General features: G+C 28.8%; 1 protein-coding gene across 1 annotated transcript in view; it reads left to right on the forward strand.

The window, feature by feature from the left end:
• Positions 1–22,791, forward strand: part of LOC132946593 (glutamate receptor ionotropic, NMDA 2B) — a 209,841-nt gene that overhangs the window by 22,297 nt on the left and 164,753 nt on the right. The window contains exon 2 of the mRNA XM_061016641.1: positions 5,618–6,123. Coding sequence (XP_060872624.1) covers positions 5,618–6,123 — 506 coding nt within the window. The remainder of the gene's footprint in view (positions 1–5,617; positions 6,124–22,791) is intronic.

The raw sequence follows: 22,791 nt of genomic DNA on the forward strand, positions 1-22,791 counted from the left end.
TTGCATTAATTACTAATTAGTAATCAGTTATCAGTAATGTCTACAGTTAAATGCGTTGTTTATAATATAATGGGATATAATTATTTCGAATACCTATCCGATGTCTAATAATTATTTCGGCGGTGACGGTGTTCCCATCGTAAATTTTTAATCGAAACTCAATGGTAATGGTATTACTGCTATTCGTTTGCCTTAAATTTCAATTTTTTTTATAAATATAGTAAGAAGAATAATATTATAACATTTTTAAAAAAAATAGTATTTATTTGTATTATATATTTTTAGGTAATAACGTATAGTGAAAATACTTTGGGGGGGGGGGGGGGGGGTAACCCCCCGTGTGTACTTTACTGAGTGAAACGTTGATTGTCTATATTATTATGTATACCTATCATAATTTAATATAGCATAATATGTTTATTTGTAATGTATATAGAGTTTATTTTAATTATTTAGTACATTTATAATGATTCCATTCAATATTAATATTAAGTCATACCCACGCATGTGTTATCTCCGTCTTACTAATACATAACCTACAAAACTTACGCTCGTTTACGAAATTTACAAAGTTCCAATTTTGTGTTGTTACATTGGAATTTAAGCCTTAAATATTAGAGTGAATTTACATATTACAATGCAACTTAAAGGAATGAACATTTTCTGTGTTGTCTCGTTGGTTATTCCATATTACAATATTTTAATTTTAAAACAAGTTTTGAGAATTTTTAAATTTTAATATTTTAAAATAATACTGCTTGGAACTTACATTTTGATATCTTAATAAGACAGACATATCACATGCAGTTGCAACGGTGGATTAGTTTTTGTGTAATTTAGTCGATTGTTTCTGTCATTGAGGTCAAACAATATGTTCCTTTTTTTTAACATTCGACTATATAGCATTGAGTAAAAATTTTATTGTCATTGTGAGTTTATGACTAAATGTTAGTGTAAATAAAAAACCGTTGTTAGCCACATGGTTTATCATAAAAAACTTGAAACAATTAAATCAATTTAGACATGAAACTTGTTTTCCCCTGAAGAAACAATCATGGATGAAATACCAATATTACTCTTTTATATATAATATTGTGTGGTTTAAAGTGCGTGCTTATAGGTACTGCTTACGAAATATTTTTTCAGCATGAGTGGTGAATCGAGGGGAAGACAAAGTGTGCATTTCGTGAAAATGATTTACTTGATTTTATACTTGAGATAGGTACCTATATGACTATCGTATTAAGATTTAGGAATGAATATAAATTTAACAATAATTTATAGACATACACAACATATATTAATAAAGTACCTGTTAGGCTATAAATAACTATATTTCAACTCGGCTGTAATATGATATTTGACACGTCCTGCCCTGATAATTAATTATCAAACTACAGTTACATAGACTGAAACGATGACTGAAATATCTAAATACCCATCGACTAATTATTTTAGATGATATAATATCATATTTTGCTGCGAGTCAGTTACTTACCTAGTTTGCTTATTGATGACAGACATATCTGTGATATGTGTCACGGTTTACATGTTTAATCAGCAGTGCGTGGTGAAAATCGGTATATTAATAAATATAATATGGTAATAATATTGTAATCATTGGCATAATTTTAACATTATACAGCGAATAAATGGCACGGTTGTAACAGTTGGTATTATAATCACCAACATGGCACCGAATATTAATAAAGTAATCCAAAAATTATGCAGCACAGGCTGAGGAAATTTACGAAGAACCTATGAAAGGGGAGGACAGGAACATATCACCTCACTTTGTTCATAAACTGTGGAATAGTTTGTGAAACAGCAAGACCGTACATCTTAATAATGGTGTTGTACCACTATGACGATAACTTTACACATACTTGAAAACAAAAACAGATTTGAGCTCTGGCTGTCACCACTTTTTTTTTTAGTTCACAAGTTGTATTTAATAACAGCACACCGGGAAGTATAAATTATAAGAATCGGCTATTCTTTCGGTCGATTAATTACCAACCAATCGCAGATACTGTGCAATGGGTTCAATGCCTTTCTCGCGTTGAAATTGTTACCGATGTGATGATAATATATTACTATCAAATTTGTTGGGGGTTTTTTTTTTACGATAATATTTCGTATTAGGTATACCGTTAAGTTCGAAAAATACTTGAAATCCACAGGAGTTTAAATATCAAGGGGTAAAATAAGGGCAATCTAATGAAGTAATTAATTGCTTCCCGGAAAGCTAATTTCATTTTTACGGTGAATAAAATTTAATTATTGCATTTTAACGATGATCGCTGTCGCCGTGCCTCAACATTGTCAACGGTGGTAAACATAGCGTTGTTAGAGAGACGACTGGTAAATTATTAACATTGTGCATTCATATAATGCGCATTATGTATTATGTATCATGTCCGGTGAAAGCTTCTGCCAACTGTTCCCAAACCCCGTTTAGATGTTAATTATTAATAACAATTAAAGAATACAATTCAGCGTTTGATTTGATATTGAAATGGCAACATTTATTTTTGTTCGATAATATACTTTTAGTCACGTCATTATTATTTGTGTGTAGCTGAACAAATAAACTTTCTTATTTTATGCACGATTTCAATAGTTACAATACATTATTAGTTCATATCATTATCCATAGTTAGGCCAACCTATCCATAGTATTTAAATATTTATATCCGCCACAGGATCCTTTTATTTCTATTGTCACCTAAAACCAAATCTATATGTTAAAAATCCTTATATCCCACTAACAGTTAATTATTATCAATACTTCTGTAGTTGGGTTATAGGACTGGATATCACATTATGAGAGTACCTTTATACATTAACTATCTATCTGTTATTCATACCTATACCTACTAGTATTTTTATACCTTGGACTATCAGTGTTAAAGGAAAATTAATTGGTCTCTAATACTAGAACAGACCTACCATTAATAAAATTCACCAACTCGAACTTGGTTTTGTCCGCACTATCAACCATGACGGATTATTTCTGATACGTTATGTGGAATTAGTTATGTATAATAACTGAAAACCAAACATTACTTATTTGAGAATTATATTATAAGCACCTGTAGTAGTTTTAGTAGTTGTACACATATTTTGTGGTAAGGGAGGTACACAACGATATAATAAAATAATACATATTATATTATGTAATAACTCAGAATAATAGTAGGCAAGTAAGACAAAAATTGAAGACAAATGCTATTGCACTCGATCACTATCAGGTACACTGATATGAATATGTTTAACTTACCTATTTATGGCTAGGTATATACTAATATTATATACCATTTGGTAAGAAACTGAGACACCCACTTCCAATTGTTCGTCATCAACGTGTTTTGATAGGTACAAAAACCAAATATCAGTTAATAAGAAAAGACAATATTAATTGTTTTAAACACAAATCAGTTATGCACAGAAAAATAAACTTAAGAATTATACAACAGTCGTATAATAAAATAAAATTAATGAACTATACAAACAATTTAAGAATTTTAGCTTCTATATTGGTATATACATTTATTTATAATCGTATTTTAAGTTTTTGGTATGATAACAGTTTATAATTTTAATATGTTGTCTATGATAAAAACTGGAATTGAAGTACCTGTTTTTAATTTAATTGTGGTTTTTAAATATTTATAATAAATTGAGGAAATCCTTATTTTTATTTTTTATTTATAACTAAATATTTAAACGAAATATGTTTTATTTTTATTTAAAGACGACGTCATTACACGAAATGAAAAATAAATTATTAAATGACACACAATAAATAAACACTATAATAGGTGTCAATAGTATGAATGAAACTTAATTCTGAATTATCGACCAATCAAAACCTTAACATAACAAAAATAAGACTGTTAATTGGCTCGGCGCGTTGGTTGCTACCAGTTGCGAAATTTAAAAATAAATAAATAAGACTTGTGGTATACTGGAATATACTCTGAAAATTGTGTGGTTTTGAATGACGCACGCAATATTCATATGCTCAAACGTATTAATTGAAATATATTGGTTTTCGTTATGAAAGTCTGATAATATTTGTATGTTATTGTATTCGAAAGCGATTTCTTAATTAAAGGAGCAACGCTAAAACGCTGAAAATCCATTTCAAATGTTTTACATAAATAATATGATTAGTTCACATTTCTACCTGTCTGAAGATAAAATCGCTGACATATACATAAACTGTGTAACCCGTTATAGCTATGTTTTTATTTTAAAGTTTTTTCATAATATCGTTATAACTATTTTCACTTTTCTTTGGTGGTCCAGGTGACAAATTAATAATTTACAATAGGAAAATCAAATTTACATGTTGTTGATACTGGATCAGGTGTGGTTAGTAAATTATATAGAAGTCACTGTAAGATAGTATGTTTTTTGTATTTTATCATGAACTCGGGTAATAATTTTCTTAGTTCATGCTTAATATACTTTTAGTTTAAATTCTCCCCAAAAAAGTGTATTTTATTTACAAGTAAATAAATAATTATATAAGGAACTTATAAAAAAAGTGTTTCGCTACTTGCTAGTTTTTTTGCCTTAAAATTGTACAAAATATCAAAATAATAATATATTTTATACTTTTCATAAAAAAAGCACATAAAATATTAAAAAATAGGTTATATAATATAAACAAAAAATATAAGTTTGCTAGTTACTAATCTTATTTAAAAACGTTGGGCATCAAGCCGAAACATTCCAGTATGAGGAATGTGGGAAATATTAAATTTTTAATATTGTTTATGTTTGTACGTAATAATATTATGGTCTAACAGAGAGGTGATTACCATTATTGATGGTTAATACATTTTATTATACTAATAGAGATGTTTCTAAGGATGGTATAGACATATTATCTTAAAGATTAACACAGTTGGAAGGTTATACAGAAGTAATAGATGTACGAGCTACGGTTAGGTGCTAATATAATTCAGCGGTGGATGTGCTCAAAGATCAAAATGAATAATTTATTTATTCCAGAGTGACGAGAAAGTTGGGACGATTGTCAAGTGAGAGATTATTTATCTTAGAGCAATAATTCAAGTTCATAGTACGCTAAACTCGCATTCGTTGTCTTTGTTATAATACACATGACACACTTATCATACTTGAAATTTACGTTCCTCATTTCCAATATACTGTTTTGTGATTTTTGATATTAGAGAGTACATATTATTATTTACTTATTGAGGAACTTAAAGACAGCATAAGTATAACAGTACCTGTCTCATCGTTTTGTTTTTTTGTTGTTTTAACCTTAAATTTCATTTAAAGGTCTCCACACACACAGCAGCGGTGGCGGTAAAATGAGTCCGGAACACAATTTACCGCCAAGGCAAAAAAAATTTACCACCACCTCTGCAGCGTGTAGGGACGCTTATTAATTAATATTTTTAAATCGTTACCTTTGTATTGGGCCGATCAAAACGTATAATATTATTATTTCGGTTGTAACCGCACAATAATCCGCAGGTCGTCGTCTGTAGCACGAACAAATTACCTAGCATAATATCTCACCATATTCAATGCCACTAAAATAATTATTTATAATATGCAACCATTTTTTTTCCAGGACCGACCAGTTGATGAGACACACCGGGGCAGTGCGGTGTTGGTGGTGGTTCGCTCTGGTCCTTACTCTGACCACCACTTCCACGCATGGCTGGACACCCCGAAACGGCTCACGTATACAGATCAACAGCCGGCCAGTGGACTTGTCACAGACGGCATTTGGTCATGGCCGGGGCCAGAGCTCCATCAAGTTGGGAGTGCTCAAGAATCGGCTCAAGGAACCGGTGCAATTGTCCACCACGCCGGTGGCGACCACCACCAGCACGGAGCGATTCCGCAGGCAGCAGCCCACTGTGCCGAGGATCATGGCCCGCCGGCAGCACCAGAACCTGACTGTCGGCCTGGTGCTGCCTTACAAGTCGTTCGACACGCGAATCTACACCAAGGCGTTCACGTCGGCCATAAGTGGGTTGCAACGTAACTTCAAGACAAGGAAGACAAACATATTCAAGAACTACGATATCCATCACACCATCGACATGAAACAGCTCACGCCCACGCCTACAGGTCAGTCGTAGTGTAGTGCGTCCCATTTGTTGTACCCCGACCATACAAACCCATCACAGGTGTGGATTCGATGGAATTCGATTTAATACAATTAGTTATTTTCCCATTATAATACTTCATTTTTCGATTGTTGATACTGGTTACCTATTATATATTTGTTCAATATGAATTAAAAATATTCAAGGAGAGACTAATTAAACAATAGCATAGATTGTATTTGTATACCAAGATTATATTTTATACCTACTAGTTATCCAATTAAAAATAAATAAATAGATTGAAAGGTAGGTAGCAATTATTGCGTTTGATATTCAATAACTTCGGGTATTGGACTTTCATAAAAAAGGGTTTAAATCACGATACACATCATCAGTATTTGAATTGTCTCTTTTCTGATGGCAATTAATTTCAACGCAAAGTTGAGACAAATGTTTTTTTCAAGTGAGGTGTAGATGAACATTTTTAGCTCGAAATATTTTGATTTCACTAACAGTAGTATGCAAAGTGTTCATTACTGATATTTATTATACTAACAATCCCATGGACGATATTTTTTTCTCATTCGTTTATATCTCGGACTATGTTTAAATAATTTGTATACCTACACCATTAGCTTGGATCTATTATTTTTTTTTTCTTTAAAGCATTTAACAAAAAATTTATTATATTTGAAATTACTATGTTATGAAATATGTACATTGTACACCTATGTTACACCTAACCTAACCTAACCTAACCTAAAATTTTTTTATTGAACTTAAGCCCGGCAACTATAGCCATTAGCTGTTTTTTTTGTTTGTAGTGGGTAGGAACGGTTGGTTGAAACACGTTTGTATGTGTGGCTAGGATTTGTAGCTAAAAATCCCGGGTGGTAACCCATCCGGGAGCTAGCAACACCGGCCGATACGTACACTCAGAGCATATATTTATATAATATTATGCACAAATGATTTATGATAATATGATAATATAGAGGCGACATTATATTATTATGTGTCATTTATATAAACTGTGACATTCAAGACTTAACTACTGCAGTCATTATCATAGTTATAATTTATATGGAAATGTAATACAATATGAATAATGACAAAAACTTAGATGCACCTTACGAACTAGGTGTATTTTAAAATGTATTTTATAAATTCCCAGCTACCAGTAATGGTAGGATCAGTCATCGGTTGTTCAAATACATTATTAATTGTGTAATATTGGGTACCTAGGTATTTAGGTATTCGGTCTAAGATTAAGTGGTGGTATGTACGACCACTTTTGTGTAGGTATTAAGACTAAAGTGCGACTACTTTAGTGTATGTATTAAGGCTAAATAAACATTTTGTTGGGCTATCCATTATTTTATTTAATATAAATCTTAGTTGCGATATTTTTAGCTATCGGTTATTATGTTAATAATCTGAAATATATATTATAGTCTATAATATTTCAGCCGAATTATCGTGGTAATACAATGTTGTTTCTCCATCGCAGTTGATTCCGATCGGAAAAGAATGTATACACTTAACACGCGTATAATAATAACAGCAACAAATTATGGTAACAAAGAACTTTTTCAGATGTCAGCTTGCCCTAAACGGCCAAATCTACTTGGTTTGCCACGTCATCAAATCACCAAACCCAAACGTATGTTGCCATTTTTTTCAAACTCACCATCACTGGCGGGAAAAAAAATCTACTCACCTAATCGGTTCACGGCATTGCCGACTAATGAGTATAATAGGAATAGAATTAATCGACACCTCGAGAATTACATTCATTATTCTCGGGCTACCGATAATGAGCAATTCACCCAATCTCCACAAATCTACCTTAAATAACAATCTGCATTGCATCACGATTACGGGTGATAATGGCTTTTCATGTAAGTTGTCTTTTTGACCATTTAGTGTTAACGCTTACGGACGCTTGAATTAAATTTAATATCATGGAACATCTGATGCAACCATCTGATACAAGCTACCATACATTTCTTCCATCACCAATACCGCCCTATAGGGTCATTAGTGGCACAGTTTTAAGGTTTCTGATACGTTTGCCACACGACTTTTCAAAACAATATTTCTGAAGATTTGGTAAAACTGGCAAATTGCATTAAATGCGTTAAAAACATTTTAAAAAAAAATTATAAAATAGATCTTTGTAATCTTTTTTTGAAGATTTTAAATATAATAGATGTTAATAATAATAATAATAATAATAATAATAATAATAATAATATATACTCATCATATCATTATGAATGAACACTGTTATCATAGTAGAATCTTTTGTAATTATTCTTCCCGCTGTTCTCTAAACTTTCAAGTGACTGTTTCAAACACAATTGCACCCCTCCCAAGTATGCCTTGTGAGGAATTTGTTAACACAACCAACTTCAGTGTCCAAACTAAAAATCTTGTCTTTAGCGCTAACACTAGAAGACAAAATATTCATCCAAACCATCATAAATATACTTTCGATCGCTCAAAACATACGGTTCCAATTCTTTCACCCTCCCATTCAACCCATCGTATGACTCATTATGCTTCTGACACCAGAAATATCAAGCCCCCTTTATTTTTAATATTGAATTATCGTTAACAATATTTCATTCCAATCTTTCTCCGTTTTTTAACCCCCTTCTTTCTCTTCCTACACTGTGTAACATAAAATCATTATCCCAAAGTCTATAATTATATCTTTATCCCAATTGTATTGCAATACATTCAATATTATTAACATAACGCCATTAATATATTATCATATTTTTTTTATCGTATCTTATTTCACTTTAATTGCAAATCGATGTTATATGACGCTATATATTTAATCATACGTTTGAACATAATAATATTAAGATGGACGCTTTCAAATTTCTATAAATTGTTAACCGTTGTTTTGTTTTATTCGCCAAGTCTTTTAACATTGATATAAATAAAATATACAAATTGTATGAAAAGAAATATTTAATAATGTCTCAGACTTACTTACCAAGTACTTCAATTAGTAATTAGCATGTATTTTTTAATAACGGATGGAGTAAGAACACTTCGTAGGTCAGAGAAAATCAACCCCTTCAGGTATTTAGCTTTCGGAACACTTCGCGGTCAAACATAATATTATCCCATAGTAAGTCACAGACACCAACTATCGCGGGTACCCACTTAAGAAGGAATTCTCACATCTACAACAAAATAAGTCAAATCTAATACATTTGTTTAATGGAACATAACTCCATCGTATAATAGTGTGGTAAGTGGTAACTCATATGACCATATAACCATATAGGTACTTATTATACATGTAATTGGATGATTGTATTACGTAGCTAATAACCCCGTTGTTGATTACCAATTGTATTTGTATAACCGTCCCCGGATAGTTTGTGTTTTTTCATCATAAGAAACTTTTTTTCAATGTCAGTTTATCCAGTCGGGTATTTACACAGCCCACACCCTCTACACTCTCTCTCTCTCTCTCTCTCTCACACACACACACACACACGCAGTTCCATTTGATACGACCAAGCCCATAATAATATAGTATTACGGCCACTTTTGATTAGATTTCCGTGTCGAGTTATAATATTATTGAGCCATGCTGTCAAAGTAGTTTCACATTGTTATACGTTATAATATTTTAAATATTAATTGTAAGTATACTGTCGGTCAATCGCTCTCCACCAAACCGATCTGCAACTTGTGGATGGGCCTGTAGCACATACTAAATCGTTTTCCTCCCTTTACATAATTATAACCATTCTTTTATTTTTTTTTATACAATTTATATAATTTATGGAAATAACATGGAAATTATACAATTTGGAAACGCGCATATTGTGATGAATAAATTTAACATTGTAAAAACGTAAGTAGGTAGGTATAGCAAAATAAAAAAAGTGGTTAAGTGGATGTCGCTCTGTTGTACAGTAGGTTACAGTGGGTCAATGTATAATATGGATTGTATTTAACTTGAATTCAATGATATAATATCATTGTATAAGTAATCGGTTCTGAGCGGAGACGGTTTGTCAGTCTGGATATTTTAGATTCTGAGTGAAACGATGAATGTATTGATTTTACAATGATGTGTGTTTTTTTTTTTATTTTTTTTTTTATTTTTATTTTTATTTTTTTATTTTTGTGTCTGTGTACACGATAAGTAGTCGAAATAATGCTTCGATTTTCGACTTCAGTATCTTGTTCGATGGGAAAGTGAATATCGTTGGTGCATTGGGGAGGTCAAAATTTTAATTTCCCAGTAGTTTTCAAAAGCGATGTGAAAAACAAAAGAAAAATTAAGGAAAAACGGGAATTTTTACGCAAAATCGATTTTTAACAAAATCGATTTTGGTTATTGGTGTAACTCTAAAACAAATGACCGTAGATGCATGAAATTTTCACTGGTTGTTTATATTTGCATTTTCTATACACAATACAATTTTGAAAATAATTTGACTTTTTTTGAACTGTTTACGGACATTGTCAGTTTTCAGTTTTTTTAAATTTTTTTTCTATAAATATCAATAAAATTTTATTTGTTGGGTAAAAAAGCTTGAAAATTTAATAGAAGGCTCCTAGGTTATTGTTTCAAAGGCAGATGAAAAAAATTAAAAATCCTTAGTCACAGTTTTTTTTTATACACGTTTAAAGTTCAAATCTTGAAAAAATACGGAAAAATCACGAAAATTTGCAAATTATTTTGAGTTAGAAATTCATAAAAAATTTTCTTTTTAAATCTAAGATTTTAAAATGTAATATAAGATTACTCATAAGTTTGTCTACCTTTATCAAAAAAAAAATGTCTAGAAGAAACTTAAATTAAATTTTTATGAGCGTCTGAAATTTATATTTATACAACATTTGATATTTACTCGATTTCTCATGTAACAATTTTCTTATTTTATTGTAATTAAAAAACGAATGACTGTAGATATTTGAAAATTTCACTGAATGTTTATATTAGCATTTTCTATACACCATAAAATGTTGAAAATATTTTGACTCTTTTTGAGCTGTTTACGGACATTGTCAGTTTTCAATTTGTTTAGTTTTTTTTTCTATAAATATCAATAAATTTTTATTTGTTGGGTAAAAAAGCATGAAAATTTGATATAAGGCTCCTGATATATCGTTCTAATAGCAGTTGAAAAATATTAAAAATACATAGGCACAATTTTTTTTTATAAGCATTTAAAGTTCAAATTTTGACAACATTTATCAAATTTATAATTTATTAATTATTTTGTGGTTAAAAATGTATAAAATGTTTAACTTTTATGGCTAAAGATTGAAAATTTAAAACAAGGCTCTGAGTAAATAGGTTATATATAAATTACTTTATTCACAATAATATCATCAAATATACTTGGTAAAATCATAGGCTGACTGACCGTTTTCGCTCAGAATCGTTTTTCTTATACAATGACATTATATCATTGAATTCAAATTTAACACCATCCATTACAGTGACCCACTTGTAACCTACTGTACAGCAGAGCGACATCCACTTATCCACCTTTTTTATATTGTTATTATTAATTATTATAACCTGCAAGTTGAATTAATATTAAAACATTACTTTTTTTTATTCGTTTCTATGGTGATAAATAAAGTGTTAGAAATTAAAATCCCAATTTTAGCGATTTTTCGTAATTTGTCGGTGGTTTTTCCCGTGGAATATAATAACTATTGAGAAAATCGAAAAATGACCCCCCTAGTACTATCTTGATCTAATTTGCTAAAAGATAAGGTACTATATGTTGAAATCAAAGCATTCCTTCTGGTAAAAATTTTGTATACAGGATAAAAAATAAAAATAAAAATATAAACACCATTGTACAACCAATAGCTTCCTCGTTCCGCTCAGAGTCTAAAATATACAATTTCAGATTATTTATTTTTAATAATTACAAACATGTATTTGACATTGAGCATATTTTTTAAGGACTTAAGTACTTTTCATCGTCTATATACGATATAATTTGAATACAGTTATGTTGGTAGACAATATTTTTCTCGTATAGATCTTATTTTTATAAACATTCTTTGAACGATAATACTATGATATTTTGTTTTGACATTATTTTTCAGCACGAAACACCTGTATACATAATGCAATACATACATAATGTATTTTCAATATCTTAGGACGAGCTTATTATAGTTTTTCATTTAATAAATAGTTTATACATATTTGTATGAATGTTTTAATAAAAAATATAATTTGCATTTACATATTTGTTTCTGTGAATACATAAATTTAATTTACATATTTGTTTTTATGAAAATTAATTTAAAAACTAGTCACAATGATATTAAACATCCGTTTCAATATACTTAGAAGTCAAATTGATTATTTTATATAATTATACAATTATTATGAACCGTTATTTTTAATTTTAGTTAAGTATTTATTTGATAGATTTTTTAAGACATTTATCATTTCTGAGGAATTCTACTTAAACGTTATTCAGCTTTAAGTAAAATATATTCTTCAAGAAGTTTAGGGACGTTGGAAAACGAAACGCTGTGACATATAATACGGTATTTGTATGTTTAGCTGTAGTCGATAAAACTGTTAGATAGCAACCGGGATGTAATCTATGTGAAGAACACTGTGCATGTTCCAACGGATGAAATATATTTAGTTATTTATTGTGTCTATGAATCGCACAAACACTGTAGAGTAGTTGTTTTTTTAGTTTATTTTATTGTTCAGAAGAAAAACAAATTACCACAGAAGTACTGTTTGCAAGCAAGTAAAATAAACAATGTTTTTTTCTCTTAATTTAAACTTGACGGATAAAAATGTTCGTTTGAAAAATACAAGTAAACAATTTATTAGTTTGTTTAGTTGCATCAAACAGAATGTTTAAAGCCTAATGTTTAAACACTTAAATCGAATTATTATATACATATAGGTATTTAAATATTTTTCTTGAATATAGGTAAATACAGTAGAGCAATAGATAGCAATACATGATTATTTAAATTGGTTAAAATGAAATACAATAAATACATTAACGGAAATCGAATAATAACGTGTGAACTACAGCTGTTATGTCATCGAGTGTTTCGTGTAATAATACTCTTGTTGAGGTATTATTTCAATATTGGTCACATTTAATTCATATTGGTTCACACACAAAAATTCTGTATACGCCTAGAAAATTATACTTGACAAATCGTCCACTAGGCAATATTTGAATGTAACAATGTGGTATAAGTCGACGTTGAGGTGTTCAAACATTTTAATTAGGATTCGACAAGATTAACGCACAATATTATAGTTTCAGATTCAAATGTATTATTTGCATTTCGAATAATCAATATTGAAATAAAAGATATAATTACCAACAATGAATATCACAAACAATTTTATATTTATTGTAAAATTATTGTTGTGTTAATGAATAGCTTATTTTAAGGGTAAGGGCGAGTATATTCTACTATGTATTGATTCGTTTTTATAAATTTCACAATAGTTTATTAAATACCATGGTTCAAATAATTATTAGTCAATTAATAATAATTTAAAAAAATAGGTTTTGGAAAAGTATACTATCGAGGGAAATTGGGTTGGTCATATAATGATATATTAAAACTCCATTTTTATTACGCCACAGAAACGCGTATATTATACGAACCTATAGTATACCTACGTTTAATTATACTACTTTTTTTTTTAAATTATAGATAAGTAAATATTATATGTCACTTACATCCCATTCATGAAATCGCATTTTCCGTGGAGCATAATATAATTGTTTAGGAATTTTATGAATTGGTGAAAAAAAGCGCACATTATATGAACTGGGCTACAATAAATGTAACACTCAATTTCTGAACTACGCGCAGCTGATATACCTGCAGTATGGCTCAATAAAACGTGTCAAATTTTAACAACATAAACAATAATAATTAACAACAATTTCTAAAAAAGTCTTTGATTCGTAAAATATACACGGGCTGAGGACTAGCCACTAAGTCCATAATGGTGTGAGTTTTTTTCAAGACATTTGCTAATCTACTACAACTGAAGGTATTATATGTTGCGTTTTTACATTGTGTACGGCAATCGAAGAAGTTTTATGTTTGATATCGATATGAATTCCGCAGGTATAGGTTTAGGTTTTCCAATTGATATCTGGGGCTTCATATTTGGTCATTCGTAAAATATTTCTTGCGATATCTGTAATAGGTAACCAACCAACTACTTACGGATATTATTCTAAATTCTATAGTACCTACCTACATATTATATTATCAGCTACAGTAATATAAATTGTGGCGTGCAGTCTTATCGAGATAGACTTTTCCGAGATCAAAGATTGATGACAATATTGTGAACGCCGTCGAGTCAGTAATCAGTCACCGCAGTATGGTAATTTAAACAGTATTATATTTTGTCAAGACCTACAGGGAAATACTATCGCTGTGCAATGTAGTTTCACTGTTTACTGTGTGACTATAAGTATTTTGTATATTAAACACTCGTAATATATGTATTGTATATACGTAATGTTTTATAGCGCTGTTTTATATTAAACATATTATATGAACAAAAAAAAATAAATAAATAAAAAAAATGGTCTTTTATGTATTTCTGCATATGTCACGCTGGTCGATTTTGGGTGAACACATTGTGATAATAATGAATAATGGGCTTACACTTTTATTATGCATATTTTTTCATTTTTATTATTATTTTAATTCAGAAATATTCAAATGAAATACTATGATTAATTAGGAACAAAATACAATTCTTTTAACATATTTTATAAATAATGAAAACCATTCACGAACTTGTCAGTATCATTAATTGGATATAATTTCCATTGTACGATGAAGTATTGTACATAATATTGTATGCCTATACCTAATATTTGATATTTAATTTCATATTAATAATACGTCCAAGCTACAGTTTTAGTTTTAAAGTAGATTATAAGGTTTTAGTTGACTATTAACAAACTAAAATGGAATTATATAATAAGTCTAGTCAAATTTTAGATTATGAGCAGATCGATGGATGTATTGGTTTTCAATGACGTGTGTCATCCCCCTTTTTGAGAAGAATTACTGTACAACTTAGGTTTTAAGCTTTGCGAATGGTTTCTGGTACCAAATCAGATCATTGGCTTTGGGGGTGAAGGAGAGGGTCAAAATTAAAAATTCCCAGTCACTTACAAAATAATAGGTAAACCAAAAAACAATAGGGAAAACATGACAACAATTTTGAGTATTAATAATATTCAAAATATTTTGAACATTTTATTAAAAATACTTGGTGAAAATGTTAAGTGTTAGTTTTTGAATTACTACAAAATCATATAGTCGTCTTTTTTTTCAAAGATGTATGTTATAATCCGTAATTTTTTAGTTTTTCACAATGACTAATAAAAAAACAAATACTTTTTTACCTGCTCCCCTCCCCCAACACACTCAACACATGCCCAATATATCGAATAAAAGAAATTTGTTTTCAGAAACTTTTTTCAAAATTGAAGACCGGAACATTTTTTCTACTATAATATAAAAAGTGCCGTTAGAATTTAAAACACGACCGTCTTTAAATTATTTCACCACTTGGTATAAAAATGGAAACTAAACTAAACCATAGCTACTTAAAGTGACACAGAAATTATCACCTTAAAAAAATACAGTGATCCCCAGCGTATCTATATAGAAAAACAAGCTATAGAATAGAACAATAAAGATGACCCAACAAAGATGACGTTAAGTACCTTGTCGAAAAACTTGGAAATTTATATCAACTAAAAATCGCGCAAGGCTAGCTATGCCGAGACGAGCACTTTTTATCACTCACTTAACTACAAATCAACACTACAAATAAAACCCTCACTTTTACTATACATCTCATCAATCCAGTGGTTGGTCACCTACCCATTGGTTATATTGGTCCGCCGGCCCGTATGATCGTCAACTACTTCTTCTAAATATTTTTGTAAAATGACTCAAATACTTCAGTACCTTACGAATATGTTTAAATACTCCATGCTTTATATAAACGTTCATTTGCATCAAATAGCAATCGAAGAAGCCCGGAACTACAACCTAAGAACAAAAACATAGAATTATATAGACGTTACAAACTGCATAGTCGCCAATGCTACTAGAAATACTATTATTGTTGACACTGCAACAGTTTTTTGTGAAGACAAGTTATATATTAGTCAAACGTTATTTTGTATATTTAATCTTATATTTACCGTAACTAATTTAAATATATTTTTTTTTACATACCTCAAATTGTGGATGTTATAATAATTATATAATATTAATATTAAAGTATCATGTGTGTATTATGGGAATTATGTATTAAAATTATCAAACACGTATCAACATTCTATAGTGTGTTAATACATTTTCAATAAAATAAGTAAGGACAAAGAAATAGAGCTTCAGACTTAAGGCTTTTCAAAGAAAATGTAGGTTATTAATTTCCTGATATTTAGTCATAGTAGTTAAAATGTTTTTCTTTTCATCAAACATATTTAATCTCTTAGAAGTATTATTGACTGATTTTGAAACAACAGAATCTTTGTCTAAAGGAGACGGGTAAACAGTTTATAAAAAATAAATAAATCAATTAACCATTAATAGATCCAGTTTGATTATAAGCAAATAATACTTACTACGGCATTGTATTACTTTGCGTTGAAATTAAATTTAACAATACCAATGAATTAAATTAATATATTTATAGTTATATAAACTTGCTAAATGCGTAAATAAATCATATTCAAAGGTTGAGAATAAAATGTTTGTTGTTCTATAGGTAGGTACACACGGTGCACATATACATTTTTAAATAATTTTGTTTTATATTCCACCTCTCTAAAATACTCTGACATGAGCAATGATGTGAATTCAATGTGCATTGGTCCGTATTTTTCGATAAAACTAAAAAAAAAACATGAAATATATAACATCGAAAAGAGCTTCAAGTGTATATATTTTTACTTCCAAATTAAATCTTTTCCGCAGCACGTTAATCTGTCGTGCATTGTTTCATTCCATAAATTATTAACAAGATTTATAATACACGATAAATCAACACAAAAAAAAGTTTTTATTTACCTATACCTATCTAAAATTCTATTTACTGTTTCAGGAACATTATCAAAGATCAAATTATCCATTAATGAACCCACTACTTGTATTATTGTCCTTACTAAATCAACTTAATTTAGAACAAATAGAATTAAACCTTATTTTATTTCCACTCCATAATACGAGGAGGTACCATTATCGTTGTAGTATTCACTTTTATCTTTTATTAAAAAATAATTGTCGAGATGTAAATAATAACTTTTGATAGGAATCTGAAAAAAAGGAAATATAAGAGATCATATAATACCTTTTTGAAGTAAAAATTACTTATCTATCTCATAAGGAATTATTAATTCGATTCGGAGTAAAACGTAAAAGTATAATAGATGTAAAAGCTGTTTTTTTATTTAAAAATAATTAAATTAAAATAAAATATACAATATTTATACTAGATTTTATTTTTACCTCAATGAGATATAAAATATTAATATCGTATGTCTCCCAAGTTCATTTCACTAAATTAAAAAGAGATAAAATCATTTTCTGCATAATACCCAAACCCTCACTTCTTTAAAAATCTTGAATAATTATTCAGATTGATGTACTACGACGACTCAACCATGACCTATACAAAGGCACGTAGCTGATGTTATATATATTTTAGTATCAACTAAATGCAATAATTATTATACAATTGTGTTTCTATATTTTATATCGTACAAAGTTAAATAAATAATTAATTTCATTAATAGGTACATAGATAAATATTATATTAATATATTTCACTATTACCTAATATATTAACTTTGAATTGATAAAAACACGTAGTTAATAAAGGTGAATAGTATCATAATATGTTTTTGTTTAAAATATGCATTAACCATTTTTAGCATATTTTGATTTAACGCCTAACCTGATTTAATAAATCGTAGTAGGTAGTCCTGACTTCTACACAATTTATCATACTCTAACAAAATATTGGAACTTCTATAATGATTAGATTTTGTTTCCACTCAGAGAAAAATAACGGCTAAATATGAATACATCAATAATTAATATATTAAAATACCTTTTAATGTTAAAATGGTCGTTTTCACAAAATGTGATTTGAAAAACGTCTTATTGCATATAACTCATTAACACTATACACTGTAATCCACTTAACTGATTATGTATTTCACACTATATTATATAGCGTTGAAGTGTTTAAACATACAATTTTATCATTATCAAGCATATTTTATAATGTAAGTAGGTCATACCTACTACAAGCATGTACTTGGATTGTTGGGCATGTTATTCAATAAATCCAAGAATGTTGTACTCTTCGACCAAAAGTCACCTCTTATCAACGGTTTTACAAATTGTGTTAGAATATATTACAGTATCGTACAAAAGATCAATCTCTGAATATAATCATTCACATTGCTTAACATCGCAATTTTATTTTTCATTTATGACTTCTAGTGTATGATGGTTTTTGTCTGTCGTATGTACCTATAAGGATATAACCAGACATATGACATATTTCTATATATTTTTGAATCCGTTTTATAAAATTGACTTATTTTGTCTAATATCTGTACTGACATGGATTGCAGTGTATATAAAACAAAGAGTCACACCGCAAATAATTGTGCAGGCCAATGATTTTGTTTGGGTGGTTGTGAATGTTAAAAATACATTAAATTGGGTAGTCGACTTGAATAACTCAAGGCCTCGTTGATTCACTATCTATGTCAAAGACACATCGTTCATAAATATAATAATAATAATAATAATTATTTATTATATTATGTTTTATAATTTCATCCGTGTGCTGAGTAAACGATATCGATGTTTATAATATAACCTAACCTCACTTAAATCAATACTATAACATTTGATGTCCGTGCGTATGGAACAAACAAATTAAATACACATAAACTATAATATAGACTATTATTATTCGAGTCATTGTCATGCGTGAAGAATTAAGGGTGGCAGAATCGACCAAAACGTTGGCCAACAGTTCAACCAAAAAAAGTCGTTTTCCGTTACCGGAATGGCGGATGGTTGCATGGACACCGGTCTGCACCGTGGGTAGGTTGCCGGGAAAATCTGAAGAAAAGACAATATTATTACTGTATAATAATTAATATTTTACATGAAATACATAATAATATTAAAAAAATTATTTATACTTTTTTTCAAAATATTTCTATACTACACAATGGCTATTGTTAATATTATTATCAACTGTAACTTTCTAGAGGTTAAATGAAATATTATTATAACATAGAATTTTTTAAAAATATTTTTTGTTCAATATTTTTTGTTTTTTTTTTTTTATGTGTGTATGAATACGCTATTCAATTAAATTACAATTCACAATCAAACGCGTCCACTATACTGCAAGTTAGGTACTAATTAAACGAACCGGGTATACAATAAGAATAGTGTAAATAACTGTATGAATTAAGTTAATTATTTAATCATAGTTTTAACCAATTTTGATTTTTATTTATATACAAAGTTGAATTATATCTCAATACATACTAAAATGCAAAGCAACCCCTCAAAATCATGTATATTTTATACATTTTAAGTGCATATAATTCTGGGCCATCAATTATGTAAAAATGAATACCCTGTGCGGCTGTGTATTTTTTTTTTAAAAACTTTTATCGAAAGTATTTTCTTAGATTATATTTACAGTTATATTCAATGAAGTAGTTCATTTGTATTCACTGCCACAATATTATAAAAACTATAGAACAAAATGGAACAAGTTATATCATTTCGATGTTAATTTTCAATTGTTTTCGTTCATAAATATTTCACAACATTTTATAAATCATTAATGAGTAGGTATTGATATATTTTAATTACATTATAGGTACGTCTACCCATACGTATTTTTACGTTAGTTCATTCATTAAACAAAATGCATATAAGTACCTACTTAATATAATACTAAAATGCGATTAAAAATATATCTAAAACTCTATTTATAATTTGATTTATCATTTTTCTTTTAAATTAGTTTACGTAACATATAGGCAAAATGATAAAAAGAACGTTGTACAATAAGTGCTTAATTCGTTTATTTATTTTTATGCTTTTTTTTTTATTGAACAATTATCAGACGTAATTCTTTTTGAATTTACTCGAATCCGATTATCTTCTACAGTGTTCTTGATGTATATAGAAAAAAGTGATTGATTATATGATCAACCTGAACAAAAAATATTTATTCGCAGACCCTCAGAAGGAGGTTTTTTTTTTATCAACCTAAACGAAAAATAAGGCCTCCGCTCTATCAATACTTGTATGTATTATTCATTGTTAGCCCCCCGGGATTTATTGTGTATATGTCTGAACCAATCTAGATAAATATCCGCTAAACATTTTAACGCCAACGTAAGCGTTATATGCAATACTATGCGTATACAATACACGACGTTCGCTGGTGAAATGAAAGGCATTTTTTAGCATACCAATTATTCCTACACAGTACTTTTTGTTTACTTTTATAATGTTCGTAATATTTTGTATCGCGATTTCAAGATTATAAAGAGTTATTTTATAAAAAAGAAAAAAATCAGATTGATATATCAATTAAAAAAAAAACATAAAAAAAGTTCAAACTCAATTAAATTGAGATGTATAACCAATTGCACAGATAAAATATATCGTTTTTATTTCCCGAAAGCATTGCAAAAAGTTACTTTTGTTTGCCACGGGCTTGTGTGTAAGTGAATCGCATTTTAACTTTTCTGCATTCTCAGTGGCTGGCATATATGCGATACACAAAGAAGATTTTGGGTTTTTGAAAAGTTCCCGTTTCCCCTCGGTGGGTCTTGGATTAGGACGAGCGTATGGGCATGTGGTAGGCACATGACCTAATTTAAAGTATTTATATTTCTCAACTAATCAACTTTAATATAAGTCTAGATAGTGCTATAAATATTGATCATGCGTTATAATATCTACGTAGTGGTCGACTTATCAAAAATTGAATATACCAACACCATTCAGACAATATTATAACACATTAATGATAATTATCATCCATATTTTATTTTTAACTAACTCGTGCATTAATTAGTTAAACACCATATTATTTTAACATACGTAGATTCGCTATAGAGTGTACTAATTTATTTACAATAAAAATAAAGAGCAGATATCATTTGAAAAAAAAATGTTTTACCACAAGTCCTCAACTACAGGACACTCTTTAAATAATATAAAAAACGAAATATTTAAAAACATAGCCTTTGCAAGTAATCTTAAAAATTCCGAAAATCATAATTTTAACAAATGCAAAATTAAAGATAATAATAGAAGTGATCATTGAGCATGGTAAGTAAATCACCCAATAATATTATGCATGTTTGCACAACGAGGTTGTGAAATGATTTTCATAGAATACATGAAACTAATGAACAATATATTATTATCTGGTTAGTTTACATCGAGAATGCAACTCATTTCGTTTGTCTTCGTTTTATATTCCGAAATAGTGATTTTTTTTAATAGCTATTTGTGGTATTCGAGTACATAAGAACAAGCTTACAACGAGGTCATGCAATTTTCTGATCTCTACTAAATGTAACTAAAAACTTATTCTATGTATCTTAATAGTGTTATCATTAGCGTTAATTACAGACTTTCCGTAACTGTTGTAGCCTCTATCTCAAGATTGAACTATAAATGGTTTAATTTGTTCTGTATTTTTCTCAAGTATTTATCAAAGTGTAGCTGGTATGGAATTTTTCTCGCTGAAACAGCAAAAACAGAATATATTATATATTTACTTAGAATTGTAATGTATAATTTTTTTAATTTATACAATTACTATAGTATTCATAGGTACATTTACTTTTTTTCAAAACAATATATCAATAGTTAATTTTTTAGATAATTTGTAGAATATTTCAAAGTTAGATAACTGTTATATTTACTTAAATAAATGTTTTTTAATAATTTACTCATTGAGTACCACGACTAGCCTTAAAGGTATTTTAATAATTTATATCTCAAATACATTGTTTTGATTTTGAACAATCATACTAATACATGAACATTTGAATCAGTTTAAATAGGCTAGTTGACTCATTTTTATTAAAATCAGAACTTCACCTATGATATTATGACGTATACAATATACGTAATCTGAATTTAATTTTGCCATGCCTTTAGGATAAAAGTTGAAAACAATTTTGAAGGCACTTTAGTAATTTTAAACATCTCCATCTGTTCAGTTTTATGGTTTGTATACTATTGCTTTTATTTTTCTTTGTTTTTAATAACAAACTCATATCTATCCTTTTCTGTTATATCTTATCTGTGCAAACAATATCCATATTTTTTGTTATAAATTCAAAAAAGTTGTTTTCAATATTTTTATAACGTCTGTGTTATTTGTTTATTTTAATTACAATAATTGGACGACATATTTTTCTTCAGTTTTATCTGTTTGTGATTGTTTGAATGTTGATCAGCATTTGTTAAAACATCTAAAATGTAAAACATTGATTTATCGGTTTATCCACGTCAATTGTAGGTAGGTGCACTCAAATTTAATTAGACGATTAAATACTATTGT

This window comes from Metopolophium dirhodum, chromosome 6 (genome assembly GCF_019925205.1).
Source record: "Metopolophium dirhodum isolate CAU chromosome 6, ASM1992520v1, whole genome shotgun sequence".
Taxonomy (NCBI): Eukaryota; Metazoa; Arthropoda; class Insecta; order Hemiptera; family Aphididae; genus Metopolophium; species Metopolophium dirhodum.